The sequence below is a fragment of the Ceratotherium simum genome, chromosome 39 (assembly GCF_057802395.1).
Source record: "Ceratotherium simum simum isolate JZ-2026a chromosome 39, ASM5780239v1, whole genome shotgun sequence".
Lineage (NCBI taxonomy): Eukaryota > Metazoa > Chordata > Mammalia > Perissodactyla > Rhinocerotidae > Ceratotherium > Ceratotherium simum.
The window spans coordinates 4088979-4109058 of NC_141938.1; the positions used below are offsets into that span (position 1 = coordinate 4088979).

General features: G+C 38.1%; 1 protein-coding gene across 8 annotated transcripts in view; it reads right to left on the bottom strand.

Annotated features, from left to right (window-relative positions):
* Positions 1–715: 715 nt before the first annotated feature.
* The window catches only part of LOC147912109 (uncharacterized), a 44969-nt gene continuing 25604 nt past the window's right edge, over positions 716–20080 (bottom strand). For 6 of the 8 annotated variants that reach the window (XM_087426010.1, XM_087426011.1, XM_087426009.1 and 3 more), the window contains 3 exons: positions 6116–6242; positions 5851–5911; positions 716–5121 (listed from right to left, as the gene is read on the bottom strand). In XM_087426010.1, the coding sequence (XP_087282136.1) occupies positions 4092–5121; positions 5851–5911; positions 6116–6242 (1218 nt within the window). In that variant the 3' untranslated portion in view covers positions 716–4091. Of the gene's footprint in view, positions 5122–5850; positions 5912–6115; positions 6243–9805; positions 10560–20080 lie in introns of those variants that run through there. The other 2 variants (XM_087426012.1, XM_087426014.1) reach the window with 2 other exon arrangements.

Here is a 20080-nt window from a genome sequence, read left to right on the forward strand (position 1 = left end):
ACTCTCCCCGAGGCTCAGTTTCCAGCAGTTTTTATACCATCAGTAATTTTCAGAGTAAGCAATTACAGAGTTTGCAGAGCAAGCATTTAGTGTTTCCATGCACAAAATGGTTATCAGTGGCGTACATGCACTGAGCCCCCTGGCTAACGTCCCAGCCCAGTAGTTGTGTACGTGCATTGTTCTCTTTGGTTATCGTCTCAGCCCGGCACAGATGGCCAGTCCATTCCGGGCTACGACGCTCCAAGAGCCTTGAAATGTTACAACTTGCAACTCTCTCCGTGGGAGAAAGGCCAGTTCCCACCACACAGAAAGCAGCTTTGTATTTCTTTTTTGTGCTGGTGGCTGTAGGTCAATGGAGCGGCCAAACATGGCTGTACTCATGTCAAGACATATTCGGCCGTGGCCGTCTCCATTAACCATAAGACACCATACGCACAGACAATGAACTTCGTACACAAGTACATAAGGCGCATCCAAGAATCCAAAATCACGGAAACTAGACTTCCAGCCACTCCTGTGATGAAAGGATGTTGAAAATTTCCCATTCTCCTTTTAGACTCAATTAGGATATTATTCAAAATAATATCTCTGCAGATTCCCTCAATTATTCCTTAGATGATTACCTCTAAACTATAATGACACCCTCACTCACTCCTACCCTCACAGAAAAGATATGTACACACCTCAGCCTACCTATTAGTTCAATGTTGTTTTACTTTCCTTCAAAGCCCTTGTCTCTATCTTATAAACAAAGTTTTACTATTTGTCATCGTCTCTCTTTTCCCACAAATATACGAGCACTAGGACTGCAAGAATTTCTTTGTTTCAAGCACTATATCCAAATACTAACATGCCTTGTTTGTTAAATTGGGTAAAACACGGCATGTGAGGAATGTTGAAACATTAGCATCAAAAGCATAATCTCTGAAAAAGAGAGGTTTGATTGGCAGAGTGGTCCTATCTGTCTCCCTTGCTAGGTTTATATGGTCTCACAATTTAATCTCAAAGGTGTCCGTCGAATCATAAGAGATATTAAAAATATTATGTAGAATACTAAGAAGTGAATTTATATAATTTAACTGAGGTACTGTCACAGACTAGGTTCCCCGAGGAACTCAAGGGTGGGTTTGGAAGCATTTAACTGTTTTTCCAAATTGTTTTTTCCCCTTTTGTTCTGTTAAGGAGATGCAACCACCAACCACCCTGAACCAGACCAAGCCTCAGCACAAGAGCTATGCTCGACCTTTGCCTTATTTTTAATGCCACTATCTCTCCAGGAGGAGCTTAGGCCTTATCACCATAACCTGCAGTGTATGTGGAAGCATGTTTTCCAACTGAGCCTGTGTAAGTGAATACCTGCCTCTCCCTTTTGAATATTCATTCCCCATCCAAAATAAAGGTCCTTGCTTCCCTTTGTTCCGGGACGCCATGACTTTGGAAATGTTTCCTCATGGTCTCCTATTTGCTGTAAATACACTTTACTTTGTGAGACTTTGTGATGTACTCTTATTTAAGTCGCCAGGAGGTGAATGCGCTTGGTTTAGTGACAATACTTCATGGTCAACAGTGTCTAATACACTGTAGGAAATACATCAGTGTCTTGATAATAAGCAGGAAAGACAAAAGCTGTCCCAGAGGACCAGGAGCTGCCTGCAGTCACTGCAAGGCCAAGTCTCATCCTGCTGAAGAGAAAAATCTCACACACCTCCTTCATCAAAAGTATACAGTTGCCAAGACAAAACTAAAAGTATTTTGTAACCATACCAGTAAAAATGGTAAAAGATAAATTTCCAAATCATAAAAATGACTAAGTTTCCCTTCTTACTAAAATGACTGACTGGAACTTCTTAGAAAATAACTTTTGCTCCACTGCATTGTTTTTGCCTTCTAGAAAAGAATGATTATATCTACCAAGGACAAAATCCTTACAAAGATAGAATTAAGTTTACCTCCTCACAGCATCCAATACAGAAAATGACCTTCTTTCTTGAATAGCAATCAAATCCACAACCACATGCCAAAATCTCTTTAGAAGTCCTTTTGAGCACCCTGTTCCTGTTATACCTCACAGTGCTTTATGGTTTGTGATCACTTTTACTAGAAGTCATTACACTCCTTTCACTGACTACAGGTGCAATCCTGCAGGTCACTGGTAAGAGGGCATTGAAAAAGACATGAGTTTTAAGTTTTGGGTTAAGAACAAATTAGAAATTAGTTTCATTAAAAGAAGTAACGATAAAAGAATACAAATTAAAGTTTGCCTGAGGAAAAAACACATGAATTTGTATGTACGTGACAAAATTGACTCATAATGTTTAATGATTAAATGAAGAAAATTGCAAAGTATATCTGAAAATCCATAATTAAAATGAATTTTAAAATATTCTGAGGAAATAAAAACCACAATAATATTGATTAGCATAAGATGGCTTAGAAAACAGTTGATAAAATATAGCGATTAGACAAGTTGATAAAATATATCAATGAAACAACTATGGAGGTGTTCATTTCACAAGGAAATACACATAGTTTTAATGACATACAATCAAACATTACAGAAAACATATTGAGGGAATACATTCAGCTACAAGTAACAGGAAACTCACTCAGTCTTCCTGACATGAGAAAGGGGATTGTTCTCACATGGAAGAACTGGGTCAAGGCAGCCGCTGCACAATGCAGCAGAGAAACAAACTCCCAGGTCCTTCTTTTTATGCCCCATTGTAGATGTCCTGGTCAATCAGGAAAACATGCTCACTAGCACTATTAATAGCATAAGGTGTTTCCTACACACATTAGACATTATTCAGGTACCATTTAGAGAAGAGGAGAATCAGAAAATACTCCCAATCGTGAAAGTCTGAATTCGTTTCCTGGTGGACACAGGAGGCCTTACAGAAAAATCCTAACTCTAATGGATCTTTGATGTGAAACTTGTGAAAATATTAGTGGAAAATACACCTCTAAGAAAATGGAAGTTCAAACAGTTGGTGGTGGTTTTCAAGATACTCTTGAATAGAAGGGCAAAGAACTCACAACATGGGATTGAGGATGGTGTCCTCAAAGCTCCTATATAACTATATCTTTCCCTGTATGGTGTCTCCAAAATCTGCCTAATGCCTCCTTTGCTTCTGCCTTCCAAATCTCATGCAAGTGAGGCTATTGGTGAATTCCAACACGGAACCATAAAGGAGACGGATTCTAAAGATCTAGTTCTTAACATTACCCCCATTGAAATAACACAATACAGGGTATGTCCGGTTCTAGATTTTGTTGCTCTATCACAGGCCCCTACTGAATTCAATGTCTATTCACCAAATACCAGTCAGAAGGAAGGACATGGAGCAAAGGCCCAAATATGAAAATAAGAATTCACAGCAAAGTATACTCTTTGACAAACTTGCCATACATAAAAATTTATTCCAATTGTTCAATAGTATGGAAAATAAAAACAGGCTCCTATACCCACCATCCCAAAAAAGGAGCCTTCTCTAAGAAAGTTTCAAAATGTACAATGGATAAGGCATATTCAGGAAATACAATACAAGGCCAGTAAGAAAATCCCAACAAGTACAAACTGTCATTTTTTAATGGCCTGTTAACAGAATAATTAAAATATTAAAAAAAAATAATTAAAGAAAATATTAACTGATTTAAGGAAAAAGCACTACCTATTACTCTTATGTACTATTAAAGAAGGATGACATGCAGAATTATCTCACCTCAGTATTCATTTCTGAATGTTATTAATTAATAGAAAAGCCACAATGCAATGTTGCACTTTAAGAGCCTTGGTAAACACAATATATTTACAACTTTTATAACAATTCTTTCACATTGAAAGTTTTCTAGAACATTATATACAAATTAATTTCCATTGTTTTCTCATATTACTTAGATTTCTATTTCTTTCTGGTAGGAGTTTCACATAGAAGGACATAGGCCAATTGAAGTCTTTCTCATGCTACATTCAAGAGGTTTTTATCCAGTGAGTCTTTTCATGCCTTCAAAAAGAACTGGGATGACAAAGGCTTTCCCCACATTCATTATGTTTACATCGTTTTTCATCTAGTGTAAATTCTTGCATATCCTCAAAAGTTTGCATGAGAAATAAATGCTTTCTCATTTTCCTGACATTTATAGAGTTTCTCTCCTGTGCGACTTCTTTCATGTCTTTGAAGTGATCTGAGAGAAGTGAAGGCTTTACTGCATTCCTTACATTTATAGGGTTTCTCTCCAGTATGAATTCTTTCATGTCTTCGAAGAGAACTGGAAGAAGTGAATGCTTTACTGCATTTTTTACATGAATAGGGTTTCTCCCCAGTATGAATTCTTTCATGTAATTGAAGAGAACTTGAAGAAGTGAATGCTTTAGTGCATTTTTTACATTCATAGGGTTTCTCTCCAGTGTGATTTCTTTCATGTCTTCGAAGAGAACTGGAAAGAGTGAACACTTTAGTGCATTTTTTACATTCATAGGGTTTCTCTCCAGTATGAATTCTACCATGTATATGAAGAGAACTGGAAGAACTGAATGCTTTACTGCATTTTTTACATTTATAAGGTTTCTCTCCAGTGTGATTTCTTTCATGTCGTCGAAGAGAACTGGAAATAGTGAACACTTTAGTACATTTTTTACATTCATAGGGTTTCTCTCCAGTATGAATTCTATCATGTAATTGAAGAGAACTGGAAAAAGTGAATGCTTTACTGCATTTTTTACATTCATAGGGTTTCTCTCCAGTGTGAATTCTTTCATGTATTTGAAGGTAACTGGAAGAAGTGAATGCTTTACTGCATTTTTTACATTCATAAGGTTTCTCTCCACTATGAGTTCTTGCATGTTTTCGAAGAACACTGGGAAGAGTGAAGGCTTTCCCACATTCCTTACATTTATATGGCTTCTCTCCATATTTTTGACAGTCATATGGTTTGTGTTCAGTGTGACACATGTGCATTTTAAGGGATGAATGATACATGAAGACTTTTCCACATGCACTGCATTCACATGGTTTAGCTTCTGTAGTTTCCGTGTTCAGACTGAGATTTGGAATAAGGCTGAATTTTCCTCCACAATGACTACCCTCTTCACTTTCACAGAGTCTCCCTACCATATGACCACTGTAAGAAATAAGAAGCACATTATCAATTTCTTTATTAATGATTTTATATTTGTTATATTTATTATGATTCATAGGAAAAGTCTGGTGTTGTCTCAATTCTCAGAAATTGAATATAATGAATGCTCTACAAGAGGCTTTCACCCTTCATATTATCAAAACAGTGATATTCCCACATAGACTTTATTAATCCTCTTTCCAACAGAACTATTTTGCAAAAACTGATCCTCTATATTACATTTCAGAAAGTATATTTGGTGAAGATTTTCTAAGAGTAGCTAAACTTGAAGCAAGGGTTATTTGTTTTCTTTGCTTCTGTTTAAAATCTCATAACATACCAGAATTCTTACATCAGACATGCTTTTTTTTTTTTTTTTTTTTTAAAGCGATGCTTTTTTGTGTGTGTGTGTGAGGAAGATCAGCCCTGAGCTAACATCCGTGCTAATCCTCCTCTTTTTGCTGAGGAAGACTGGCTCTGAGCTAACATCTATTGCCAATCCTCTGCCTTTTGTTTCCCCAAAGCCCCAGTAGATAGTTTCCCCAAAGCCCCATAGTTGCACATCCTTCTAGTTGCTGTACGTGGGACGCGGCCTCTGCATGGCCCGAGAAGCGGTGCGTCGGTGCATGCCCGGGATCCGAACCCGGGCCGCCAGTAGCAGAGCACGCGCACTTAACCGCTGAGCCATGGGGCCGGCCCCAGACACTGCTTTCTATTGTGACTGTGACTCACCTCTCTTTTCTCTCCTGGTTTTTGTACTGATCTTCAATATCATGATCTTCCCATATTTTTCCTAAAATGCAGACCCAGAAAGATGATTCCTAAGTATTACAAATTATAGCCAAAATCTTAGATTTAAGTTAATGATGACCTATGACCATTTCTAGTTTATTTACCAACATCCCTCATTTCCACATTCTATACCTTGAAACCAAGTTGATGGGCAAGAAACACTTGTTCTCTACTTGATGAAGGGAAGGAATGTCCTCATTCTTACCTATTGAGACCAGGTTCCAGAAGGTTTCCCACATCACATCTTTGTAGAGTTTCTTCTGTGAAGGATCCAGTAAAGCCCACTCCTCTGGGGTGAAGTTCACAGCCACATCCTCAATGTCCACTGAGTCCTAAAACATCACAAATTTGTGTAGACTAGGATGCATAAGGCTGACAGCACTGACAATCTGTACTCCATATGCAGGAAGGTTGCATATGATTCTGTCATCTCCAAACTTTTATTCCATGTTGTGATCATCAGACTCATTCATTTTCTGTACACTTTTCCTCATCAATCTAACAGTATTATGAACACATGGAAATTATTTACATATTTTTACTGTGATCACATTACATCATATTTCTCTGTAATGGCAGGGTACAGAGCTTATTATGAAATGACACAAATGTTATGGAAATGAAGCAAATATTTTAAGGCTGATGATTCCTTGTGACAAAATTCTTTCATCTTCTTCCTTATTACCCACCAGTTACAGCACTCCATGAGGCAGAGGGTCAAATCTGCATGAGGTTTCAGTGGATAAAAACAGTGAAGAGGGGCCAGCCAAGTGGCGCAAGTGGTTAAGTGTGCGCGCTCCACTGCGGCGGCCAGGGGTTCGCAGGTTCAGATCCCAGGCGCGCACCAACGCACTGCTTGTTAAGCTGTGCTTTGGCGGCGTCCTATATAAAGTGGAGCAAGATGGCCATGGTTGTTAGCTCAGGGCCAATCTTCCTCAAGAAAAAAGGGGGAGGATTGGCATCAGAAGTTAGCTCAAGGCTAGTCCTCCTCACAAAAAAAAAAAACCACAGTGAAGAACTGGAAACTTTTTTTTTTTTTTTTAAGATTTTATTTTATTTATTTTCCCCCCCAAAGCCCCAGTAGATAGTTGCATGTCACAGCTGCACATCCCTCCAGCCGCTGCATGTGGGACTCGGCCCCAGGATGGACAGAGAAGTGGTGCCTCGGTGCGCACCCGGGATCCGAACCCGGGCCACCAGCATCAGAGCGCGCACACTTAACCACCAAGCCACGGGGCCGGCCCTGGAAACTTTTTTATGTACTCCCATCAAATGAGAGTCCAGAAGGCCTGTGGAAATCAAACTTATAATGAAGCCCAAGTGGCCACATTGTCCTAAATTCCTCCAGACCACTACAAGGAATCAGATGCAGCTGGTGAATGTAAACCTTCCTGGGGGGAAGCATCACTTTTAATGTATAATATTTATCAAATACTCAGTTCTTTCTCTCTCTCTGTGTGTGATTTGGTGGGGCTAGAAAGTTATTCAGAACTTAGAGCTTAGATACAAGGAAGAAGGCATGACAAATTAGACCATAAAATCTCTATACTCAAGTGCCTCAAGGCTACTTCCTGCCAATTTTTAGAACACACAGTGAGATAATAATGTGCCAGAACAGCTCTTTCCAGTCAAACCCTAACAGTGTACTTTGAGCCTTCCTGGCCTTGAGGTTAAGAGCTACAGATTGCAAGGGAGTTCACTGAAGTCCACAATGGTTTGACAGTCAATTTGCCAATGATTATAAAATATGTGAAGGATTTCACAGTGCTTTCCTCCAAACAACATAAAATCTCCATCCTTCAACTTCTACAGGAAGTGTTTCCTGAAAAGCCACTCTAGATGATGCCCTGCCAAGTTCTGATCCCACACTTAAGGAACTTAGAAGTAGTCATTCTTGATCTCACAAGAAGAAAATAAACAAACTTGAAAAGCATGACTCTTCTTAGATCCATGACAGCCTTGAGGTCATAGGGCAAACCAGTGTCTCCAAAATTAGGAAAAAGATATAAATAGATGGCATTTTGAAATGTAACCCAGATATTCTGTTCTTAACAAGGCCTGTACTAAAGAAAAATCTATTTCACCAGAGCCCAATGCAAAGACAAAAAGAACAAAAAAGATAAACACAATACTCATGAAGACTAGGACAACCCTCTTTAACAGAAGGTTTAAAATACACATAATGGAAATATCTAAAAGAAAAGACAGAAAGAAACAGAAGAAACAGGTGAAGTAATAATCACCAAAATATCCTAAAATTAATGATAGCAAACTATCCATACATCCAGAAATCTCAGAGAACACTAAACATGATAAACTGCAATAGTGCACAGCCAAAGATAGCATATTCAAACTAGAGAATAATGAAAGACAGAGAGTATTTGAGAAATGCCAGAGAAGAAACACATCTTAGGAATAAAGAAACAAAGATTTGGGGGTGGCTCGGTGGTGCAGCTATTAAGTGCGCGCACTCCGCGTCTGCTGCCTGGGGTTCGCAGGTTCGGATCCCAGGCAGGCACCGATCAACTGGTTGTCAAGCCATACTGTGGCGGCGTCCCATATAAAGTAGAGGAAGATGGGCACGGATGTTAGCCCAGGGCCAATCTTCCTCAGCAAAAAGAGGAAGACTGGCATGGATGCTAGCTCAGGGCTAGTCTTCCTCACAAAAAAAAAAAAAAAGAAAGAAAGAAACAAAGATTTGAATTAAACTTATTTTCAAAAACCATGCAAGCAAGAAGAGAGTAGAGTGAAATATTTAAAAGTTTGAAAATAAACAAAACGCTTCCCTAGAATTCTCTCATGAAAAATTCTCCTCCAAAAATGAAGGAGAAATAAAGATTTTTCTGAGACAAAAATTGAGTGAATTTGTCATAAGTACACCTACTTTGAATAAAATGATCAAAAATTTATCAGGAAGAACGTAAATGACATGGGAGAGGTTTAGAAAAAGAAAAAATGAAGGCAAAATATCTTTCATATTTCTTATAAATAATATCACAAATGACACTTTGTTTATAATAATATTAGTAACAGTGTATTTGGTAATGAGAAGCTTATGGATAAGTAAAATAAATGACAACAATGTGACAAGGAAAAGGGAAGGGGAAATTGGGAATAGTGTGTTATGAAGTACTTGCACAACAGTGAAGTAGTATAGTGTTATTTGGCAGAGGAGGTGGGTTATTTGTAAATGCATACTGAAAATTCAAGGGTAACCATTAGAAAATGCTTTTCAAAGATGTGTAACTGGGGCTGGCACAGTGGTTAAATGTGCGCGCTCCGCAGGTTCGGATCCCGGGCATGCACCGATGCACCGCTTGTCAAGCCGTGCTATTGCGACGTCCCAGATAAAGTGCCCATCTGTGCCAGGAAGATGGGCATGGATGTTAGCCCAGGGCCAATCTTCCTCAGCAAAAAAAGAGGAGGACTGGCATCAGATGTTAGCTCAGGGCTGGTCTTCCTCCCCCACCAAAAAAAAAAAAAGTGTAACTGATATTCTAAGAGATGAGAAGAAAACAATCAGAAAAAATGCTCAATTTTAGCCAAAGAAGGCAGAAGAAAGGTAGAAGACAAAAAGAAAAAAAACAAGGGCAAAAAATAGAAAACAGTCAAAGATTTCATAAATATTAACCTAGCTTTATCAATAACAACTTTAATTATCAATGGCATCAATACAATTGAAACAGACAGTAATATCAGATTTCAAAGAACACAATTATATATTGTCTATAAGAAACCCACTTTAAATATACACTGATAGATGAAGGGTAAAGGGATGGAGAAAAATAGACAATGCCAAAACTAATACAAAGAAAGCTGCCATAGGTATATGAATTATAGACAATGCAGATTTCAAACTAAGGAAAATGCAGAGATAGAGAGGGACATTAGATACCGATAAAGGAGTCTATTCTCCAAGAAGGCACAGCAATGCTTCATGTGTACCTGCATAACAACAGAGGGATAAATACATGAGGCAAGAACTGACACAATGCAAGGATAAATAGATGAATCCAGTACTATAGCTGTAGAATTCAACACCCCTTATCACAAATTATAAATTCCAGTAGGCAGGAAATAAGCAAGGATAGAAGTAAACTGAAGAGCACTACGAAACAACTAGATTTCATTATACTCTATGGAATACTTCATACACAACAGCAGAATATACATTCTTCTCAAGTTCACATGGAATATTCTCCAAGACATCCACATTCTGGAACATAAAGCACAACTTATCAAATTTGAAAAAACAGAACTCATACAAAATATGCTCTCACATCACCTAGACATTCATCTAGAAGTCAATAACATCAAGATAGTTGGAAAATCTCAAATATGTGGAGACTCAATAACACACTTCTAAATAATACATAGGATCAAAGAAGAAGTCACAAGAGAAATAAAAATTCATTTTGAACTAAAGGAAATGAAAACACAACATACCAGTGGTTCTTGGAAACAGCAAAAGCAGTGCCTAGAGGGAAATTTATGCCATTGAACAAATACACTGGAAAAACCAAAGATCCATAATCAATAATGTAAGCATCTAACTTAAGAAATAATAAAAAGAAGTACAAATTTAATCTAAAGTAAGCACAATAAAAGAAATAATAAAAATTAGAAAAGAAATCAATCTCATTGTGGAAATCAATGGAGAAAATTAAAACAAAAAATGGTGCTTTGACAAGACTAATAAAATTCATAAACATTTAGTCAAGAAAACAAAGAGGGGCTGACCCAGTGGCATAGTTTTTAAGTTTGCATGCTCCATTTTGGTGGCCCAGAGTTCACAGGTTCAGATCCTGGGCACAGACCTACATACCACTTATCAAGCCATGCTGTGGCTGGCATCCCACATATAAAGTAGAAGAAGATGGGCACAGATGTCAGCACAGGGCCAATCTTCCTCAGCAAAAAGAAGAGGATTGACAACAGATGTTAGCTCAGGGCTAATTTTCCTCACCAAAAAAAAAAAAAGAAAAGAAAACAAAGAAAAGATGGAAGACAGAAATTACTAATATCAAAAAGGAAAGGGCAGAAAACTGAAAATAAAAAGGATTTGATAAAATCTAACATCCATTTATAAAAAATTGGTAATAAAAAGGAAGTTCCACTTCTTAAGAAAGAACATCTTTATGAATACTGTAGCTAAATTTATAACATTTTTTCCACATGGCATGATTGTCTGAAATGGCTAAAAGAATTCACAACAGAAATAATTCCTGGGGCCGGCCCTGTGGCTTGGTGGTTAAGTGCGCGCACTGCGATGCTGGTGGCCCGGGTTCGGATCCCGGGTGTGCATCGAGGCACCACTTCTCCGTCCATCCTGAGGCCGAGTCCCACATACAGCAACTAGAAGGATGTGCAGCTATGACATACAACTATCTACTGGGGCTTTGGGGGGAAAAAATAAAATAAATAAAATCTTTAAAAAAAAAAAAAAGAAAGAATTCCTGGAATTAATAAGAGTATAGGAAAATTGAAGGATATGTAAGTCCATTGCTTTCCTTATAGACCCACACAAATATAGTCAAGTGATCTTTGACAAAGAAGGAAAGGCAATTCCATGAAAAATTAGGTCTGTTAAACAAATAGTGGTGAAAATAATAGATATCCACATGCAAAAACACACACACAAAAAACAAATGTAGACACGGGCCCTATACATTTCACAAAAATTAACTCAAGGCACATCACAGATTTAAATGTAAAACGCCAAAGAAATAAACTCTTAGAAGGTAACATAAGAGAAAATCTAGATGACCTTGAGTTTCAAGATGAATTTTTAGACATGAAAACAAAAAGCAAGGTCCACAAAAGAAAAAAACAAAAATTTTACTTCATTAAAATGAAAACTAGTAGTACTAAAATTATAAATTTATAATACTACTGCTCAGGGGCTGGCTTGGTGGCACAGTGGTTAAGTTCACACGCTCTTGTTCAGTGGCCCAGGGTTCACAGGTTTGGATCCCGGGCACAGACTTACCCACTGCTCACCAAGCCATGCTGTGGCGGCATCCCACACACAAAATAGAGGAAGACAGGAACAGATGTTAGCTCAGAGCTAATCTTCCTCAGCAAAAAGAGGAGGATTGGCAATGGATGTTAGCTCAGAGCGTCTTCCTCACACACAAAAAAGAAAAACTACCGCTCTGAGGAAGACAGTGTTAAGAGAATAAAAACACAACTCACAAAGTAAGTGAAAAATTTTGTAAAAAAACACTTAGATAAATGACTGATATCTGAAATATCCAAAGAACACTTAAAACTCAACAGTCAGAAGACAAACATCCCTTGGGCCGGCCCTGTGGCTTGGTGGTTAAGTGCGCGCGCTGCGATGCTGGTGGCCCGGGTTCGGATCCCGGGTGCGCATCGAGGCACCACTTCTCCATTCATCCTGAGGCCGAGTCCCACATACAGCAACTAGAAGGATGTGCAGCTACGACATACAACTATCCACTGGGGCTTTGGGGGGAAAAAATAAAATAAATAAAATCTAAAAAAAAAAAAAAAAAAAAAAAAAAAAGAAGACAAACATCCCAATTAAAAAACGGGCAACAGATCTGAACAGACAGCTCACCAAAGAAGATATATAGATGGGAAATAAGCAACATGAAAACATGCTCCACAGCAAATGTCATTGGAAAATTGCAAATAAAACAACAATGAGGTATCATTAAACACACTAAATGGTTAAAACTCAAAACACTCGGAACACAAAATACTGGTGAAGATGTGAAGCTGCAGGTAATCCTCATTCATTGCTAGTGGAAATGGAATTTGGTAACTTACAATGGAAGACAGGACCTTTCTTTCAAAACAAAATTCAGAGTTACTACATAGAGTAAGATCCAGCAATCACACTCCTTGGTATTTTTCCAAATGTACTGAAACCTTTTGTTCACACAAAACCTACACGTGAATGTTTATAGGTGCTATATTCACAATTGGCAAGACTTAAGAGTTTTAAGCAAGATGTCATTCAAGAGTCAAATAGACAAAAACAATCACTGGTGTATTCATACAGTGAAATACTGTTCAGTGATAAGAAGAAATGAGGTATCAAGCCATGAAAACACATGGAGAAATCTTAAAAGTATATTGCTAAGGAAAAGAAGCCAGTGTGACAAGGCTATGTAGTGTATGATTCCAAGTACACGACATTTTGGAAAAGACAAAACCATGAGACACTAGAAAGATCTTTGCTTGTGAAGGATTTGGGGGTTGCAGGAGGGATGAATCAATAGGTGGAACACAGAGAAGTTTTAGGGAAGTGAAACTGTACTACATGAAACAGAAATGATGGACACACATCATTACATATTTGCCAAAACCCATACATTGTACAACACAGAGAGTCAATGCTAATGTACACTGAGCACTGTGATGCATCAATATGGGTTTGGAAATTGTAACAAATGTGCAGCAGTAATACCAAATGTGAAAAAGAGTGCAAACTGTGTGGATGCAGAGAGAAGGGTTCTGTAGAAACTGTAAATTCTGATCAATTTTTCTGAAAACCGCTCTAAAGAAAACTGAAGTCTTTCAAAAAAAAAAAAAAAAAAAAAAGATGAAGAGAGAATCATTACAATTCACCCCCAATGACTGAAACAGGACATCTCTCATCCAACTGATTTCAATAAGCCAGTATGGTGTTCTATGAGCCTGAGACCCATAAGGGAGGGGAAACTTCCACCGAATGCCTTGTTGGAGAGCAGGGCACTTGTATACTCTGAGAGATGCCATGGTCACTCTCAGTAGTGTCAGAACTCCAAGGTGGATAACGAGTGTCCTGGTGAGTCCTTGTATTGCGGACTTAGTAACACACAGACAAGTGTTACCTTGACTTCTATTTTAGGTATCTCTGATTTAAGACATTCCCAGAGTTATTTTACCACAAAGGGGCATCTCTTAGACAATCAGCGAAAAGTTTGTGAACATATGCAGATGAGGACAATTTTTGGCCAGTAGTAAGATGACTGCTTGATGTTTGGTCAGCTCTGGTGATCCTTGGATTTGGTTCTTCAATAGGGATGTCCCAATTAAGGGATGAAGAGTAGCAACTCTCCACTGAGCTCCATGATGTATGAATGTATATTGTCATCCTTAAAGTCTATGTAGTCCCCAGTGCTGTGCATTCAGTTAATCCCATGGAACTACGCAGGGAATCAAGGTATCTGGGAGAATGGTGACCTCCTCTATCACCCTAGCATCTTTCAACAAAGTGAAGAAACAAAGGCCATGCCCCTCCTGCAGGTGACATAAACTACAGGGCCAAGGTTAGGCTCCATCATACACAAGTAAATGTCAGTAGCTGGGCTGGGCTGGGCTGGTGGGAAGCTATTTCCCAGGCCAAAGGCATTATAGGTGCCTCTGTAGAGGGTCACATGCTCAGTGCTTGTGAGAGCCTCTATTTTCAAGAGATCTCAGTACCTGGTGATAATAGCAGCTCTAATGGCATATAGTTTGGGGACTAGGGCAAGTTCTTGCATCAGAAGCCTATGGACAACTTAAGGTCCTCCTCCTGAGAGCCTCAAATCACTGTCATCAGGGTTAGAGGCCTCCTCAATGACAACTGGTTGCTTTACAGGGTTTAAGGACCCCAGGCTTAAGTTGGGTTTGAATTAATCCCATTGTTGTGCCAAACTAAGACTGTGGGTCTTGTCCACTATAAGCCAGATAGTCAGGATCTTTGTTGCAATAGACACAGTGGTGGCGGCAGCAGCAGAGTTACTTAGGGATCCTGGTGAGACCTCTGCAATCTTGCTACTTTGTGGCTGCATTTTCGTCTCTTCTTTCTCTTTGAAACAATTGCTCTTTAAGGAGTGACCATCTGGTGGACTCAGCTCCTTCACAAGGTATAGTCATTCTTGTAACCCCAGGCCTCCACTAATTTTGAGGCAACTCCAGCCTCAGTCTCACCTTCACTTTAAACACACAGATTCCACCCAAGACAAAAAATTGTCTATATTTAAAGATTACAATGTGATGATTTGATATACATATACAATTTGTATACTTGAAATTTGCTAAGACAGTGGATTAAGCATTCTCACCACACACACACACACAGGAGTAAGCACCTAAGACTGGAATTGATGGGTCATATGGTAATTTTAGGTTTTATATTGGAGGAACTCCCAGACCTTTTTCCACAGTAACTACATCATTTTATATTCTCACTACCCACGTATGAGAGTTCAAATTTCTAAATATATCCTGTTGTTATCTCGTTTCTTGACTCTGGTCATCCCAGTGGTTGTGAAGTGGTACCTCACTTGGGTTTTGATTTGCATTTCCTTGATGACTAACAATGTTCAGCATCTTTTCACATGCTCTTGGCCATTTCTCTATCTTCCTTGGAAAATGGCAAAATCTCCAATTTTCATATATATTCTAAAATAGAAGTGGAAAGAGCAGACATCCTTCTTTGGTTCCTTATCTTCAGGATAAAGCATCCAGTCTTTTACAATTAAATATCATATTAAAAACAATTTTTTAAATACATATAATATTAGCTGGGGGTTTTCCATATACACTCATTATGACGTTATGACATTTCCTTCTATTCCTGGTAATCTGAGTGCCTTAATCATGAAAAGGTATTGGATTTTGTCAATTATTGTCCCTGAGTCTACTGAAATGATCTGCCATTTTTGATTTTTACTCTATTGATATCCTTTATTGCATTAAATGGATTTTGAGATGTTAACACCACCTTTCATCCCTGGAATAAATCTCACTTGGTCATGGTGTATGATTCTTTTCTATATTGCTGGATTGGGTTTGCTGGCATTTATTGTACTGGTCTCACAATATTAGTATGAAGTGTTCTCTCCATATTAATTTTTTAAAGAATTTGTGAAGAATTAGTATTAAATAATCTTGAATGTTTTGGAGAATTCTGTAATGGAGCCATCTGTGTCTAGCCTTAATTTGTGAGTAGTTCTTTGTTTACTATTTCAACCACTTATATTTCTATTCAGATTTTCTATTTACTCTTGATTCAGGTTCAGTAGTGTGTGTCTTTGTGTGAGGAATTTGTCCATTTCTTCTGAGTTATCTAATCTGTTGCCATTCAATTGTTCATTGAATTCTTTTATAACTTTTTTTAGTTCAGTAATATCAGTAGTAATATCACTCTTTCTTTGTGATTGTATGAATTTGAATGTTCCCGTTTTATCTAGATCAATCTAGCTAAATATGTTATTTTGTTAATCACTCCATAGAATCCACTTTTGGTTTCACTGATTTTCTCTGTGCTTTTTCTATTTCTCATTTCATTAATTTCTTTCTTTTTTTTTTTATAATTTTATTTATTTATTTATTTTTCCCCCAAAGCCCCAGTAGATAGTTGTATGTCACAGCTGCACATCCTAGTTGCTGTATGTGGGACACGGCCTCAGCATGGCTGGACAAGCGGTGCATCGGTGCACGCCCGGGATCCGAACCCGGGCCGCCAGCAGCGGAGTGTGCGCACTTAACCACTAAGCCACGGGGCCGGCCCACATTTCATTAATTTCTGCTCTAATTTTCATCATTTCCTTTTCTCCTTGCTTTGCCTTTGGCACCACATCTTTTTAAGTCTGTTAATGTGAAAGATTAGGTTATAGATTTGAGATCTCTCATCTTTGTTAGTGTAGGCATTAATGGCTATAAATTTATTTATTTTTACTGTTTTAGATGCAGGCTATAAACACTGACACTTTAGTTATGATATAGTGTTTTTCATTATCTCTAGTGACAGTCTTTGTTTTAAAAGTCTTATTTTGCTAGAAATCTGTATCATCTCTCCACTTCTCTTGTGTGCTGTTTACAGATGTATCTTTCTAGAGCCTTTACTTTTTAATCTGTTTATATCTTTGAATCTAAAGTGTGTTCCCTGCACATAGTATATATTTAGATCATGATTTTATTTATATTTTTACTGTGAGGTGACAATCTATTCCTCCTGTGTGGATAATGTAATCCATTCACATTTAGTGTTACTGACATAATTGCAGATAATTTGCCATTTTACTTTTCACTTTCTACAATTCTCATATTCCTTTTTAGTTTCTCTTCTCCTTTGTTGCTTTCTATTGCAATAATTGAATATGTTCTGATGTAGCATTTTAACTTTTAAACGACTTCTTCACTATATTTTAGCAGTCATTTTTTCAGGGGTTACTCTACTATTTAACATATACTTCTTAATTTATAAGAATAAACTTCAAATGTATACTAGCTTAACTCCAGGGATAGATGGAATTTTTACTCCTATATATCTTTCTTCCCTTTTGCCATTTTTGTGGTATTATTGTTATGCACATTAAATCTATTACTGATAAAACTCAATAATATCTTGTTACACTTATTTCTTTACCATCTATAGTCACTTCCTTAGCCCAACACAGCTTTGCTCTCACCCAGGAACTTTGTGCTTTTAATGAGAAACAAATTATACATATATTATATTTCTATATGTAATAAGCACAATAGCATATTAAATATACAGTATTTTATACAATTCATTTGATAATAGCTAAGAGAAAAAGGAGAAAATAGGTATTTCTTCTGTCTTTCATATTTACATAATTACTGATACTGGCATTTTTGTTTCTCTCTGTTGTTATCAATTGCCATCCTGGGTCACTTGCTTTCAACCTGAGGAACTCCTTCAGTAATCTCATAAGACAGTTGGTTTTTAAAAATTTTCTCAGTTTTTGCTAATCTGGAAAAGTCTTTATTTCAGCTTTATATTTTACACAGTAATTTTGGTGAATATAGGATTCTTGGTTGATAGATTTTTTTCTTTTTGCACTTTGAAAATGTTATCCCTCTGCTTTCTGACCTCTTTTCTGTGCTGAGATGTCACTTGTAATTTTACTGCGGTTTCCTATAAGACTTGGGTAAATTTTCAATTGCTGTTTTTTTTCCCAGTGTATAGTTCCTACTTTCCTGTGTCTTCACATGTTTCATATTTTTGATGCAGACATTTAAGGTAATATGTTTTAGTAACTCTGTGTTCTGGTTCCCTTCCCACTTTTATTATTATTAGCTTAATTGCTTGTTCAGTGACTGAGTGGATTATTTTACTTAAGTCTGTATCCTCCACACAGAGTGAAACCTCTGATATATCTCCCAGAATCCAGCATGGCTTTGGGTACATCTACCGTCATGAGACAGTGGTACCGGTAGGGCTCTCTTCCTCCATCATGGACGCACCACATGGTTAAACTAGATTAATTGCTGGCTGATTGCTCTCCTGTTTTCACCAATGTCCTAGGGGCATAACTTCCTCTATCAATTAGTCCAGTCAAGTTCTGGCTCCTTTGTAGGAATACTTTCTGAAGTCACTCTGATATTTGTTCTGACCCTTGGAAGCATCCTCCCAGGAGTTGTATTCTCTGGTTCTTTCCAGAAACTAGTCAGCCTACAGTCTAAGCAGTATCTTCATTAAATACACACATCTACTAATTGCCTTTCACCTCATTCTCCACTTTTTCGAAAGTGTCATTTGACTTGAACTTTTCAGGATCTTTTGCTGGCCAAGTTAATTCCTTTGAGAAGGAATTAACAGCTTTGTGTTTTCGAGCTGGCCTCTCCCCTGCGTTCAGGAAACATCTCAGTTCCAGGACTCTGGAGCTGTGATAGGGACAATAGCAAGACTCGCTCTGGGAGACAATCCCTATGTAGGGGCCGAGTGATAAGTGCAGTGGAGCGACAGCAGCCAGGGGTCCTCTTGATTGTCTCATGTTACAGCCACCTCACGAGCGGGGAAAGAGTGACCAGTGTCCTGTATCCTCAGCAAAGCATGAGCACAGCAGAGCCTCTGTACCATGAGAAGGGGCTGGGTGCAAGAAGAGTGTCCCCAGCTTTCATGTGAATCAATGAGGGACTTAAATTCATGAATATGTAGCTGAGGACTAGATGGGTAATGCAGACGTCCTGCTCATCCTAGGAAAAAGCTCCCCTTCTGGAAGCTTAGGGAGACAGAATCGTGTCTTCTGGTTCAGGGTGCAGCACTCTGGAGAGGAGTGTTCACTTGCTGAGCTGAGAGTGGGGAGGGAGTGGACATGGTTCAAATACCACACATTCTCCCCTTTCTCAAAGAAAATTTAATGATTTTCTTGAATAGATGTTTCTTATTTGCTGCTTGCCCTTAGGACAATTTCCAGAGGCTTCAAATGGTTGTTTTAAAATAATTTCCACCAGTTTCACTGGGGAGTGGGTCAGTGGAGCTCCTCATATTATTATATGACCCTAGTGCATTTAATACACGGCCCATATCAGAAAACCCTCTCCAGAATGATATACAATGGCACTACAGGCTGTAACATCACTTGTCATTTTATAAAGAAAGAGAAATGAAAAAATGAATTTTTTATGGTTTGTTAAAATGTATTGCACACTTCAAAAAATTATTTAGACAATTAACACACAGAGCTCTGGTTTTCCATTAAAAATACGTTAGTCATTTGATTATAAACTATTGTTAAAAAGAAAACCACAGGCCCAAAATGGAGTCATTTTTGCTACTCCCATATCACCAAACCAGGGCTTAATACCTAACCCGTCTGCAGCTTCAACCTTCCTCAAGAACATAGTCTTAACTTGTCATTCTGGGATTATCTGGTCAGGACCAATTACATAACAGGGCACATTGGCCCTCTCCATCTCCCAAAGGAAGATGAGGTAATCCAACTAATAAGAACTTTTTGTCCACAAAAGGAGATAATCTTGTCTGAAATAATTCTTTTTTTCTGTTTATGACTTTCTTGTCCTGCCTTTAATACCCTTCCCTTTCTGTAGCCCTTTGGAGCTCCTCTATGCTTGCTAGAGAGGATACTGCCTGATTCACAAATTACTCAATAAAGCCAATTAGATCTTTAAAATTTACTCACTTGAATTTTTGTTATTTAACAGATTTGATGGCAGGAACAGGATCCAAAGTAAATTTCTGACAGCATTTGGGACAATGATCAACACAGGAGTGGTACCCATAAACCCCTTTTTAGTTGTCTGTCTGTCTCACACTTTCCAAGGGCTATGGCTAAGTTCATTTTTGGTTCTGAGCTCCACTGTCATGCCTAAAGCTCCCAATCTAATTGGATTTCCAGTCAGAACCCCATTTTTCTGGAATCACTGGTACCACATTGGGAACTGCAGGCAGTATAGACCACAA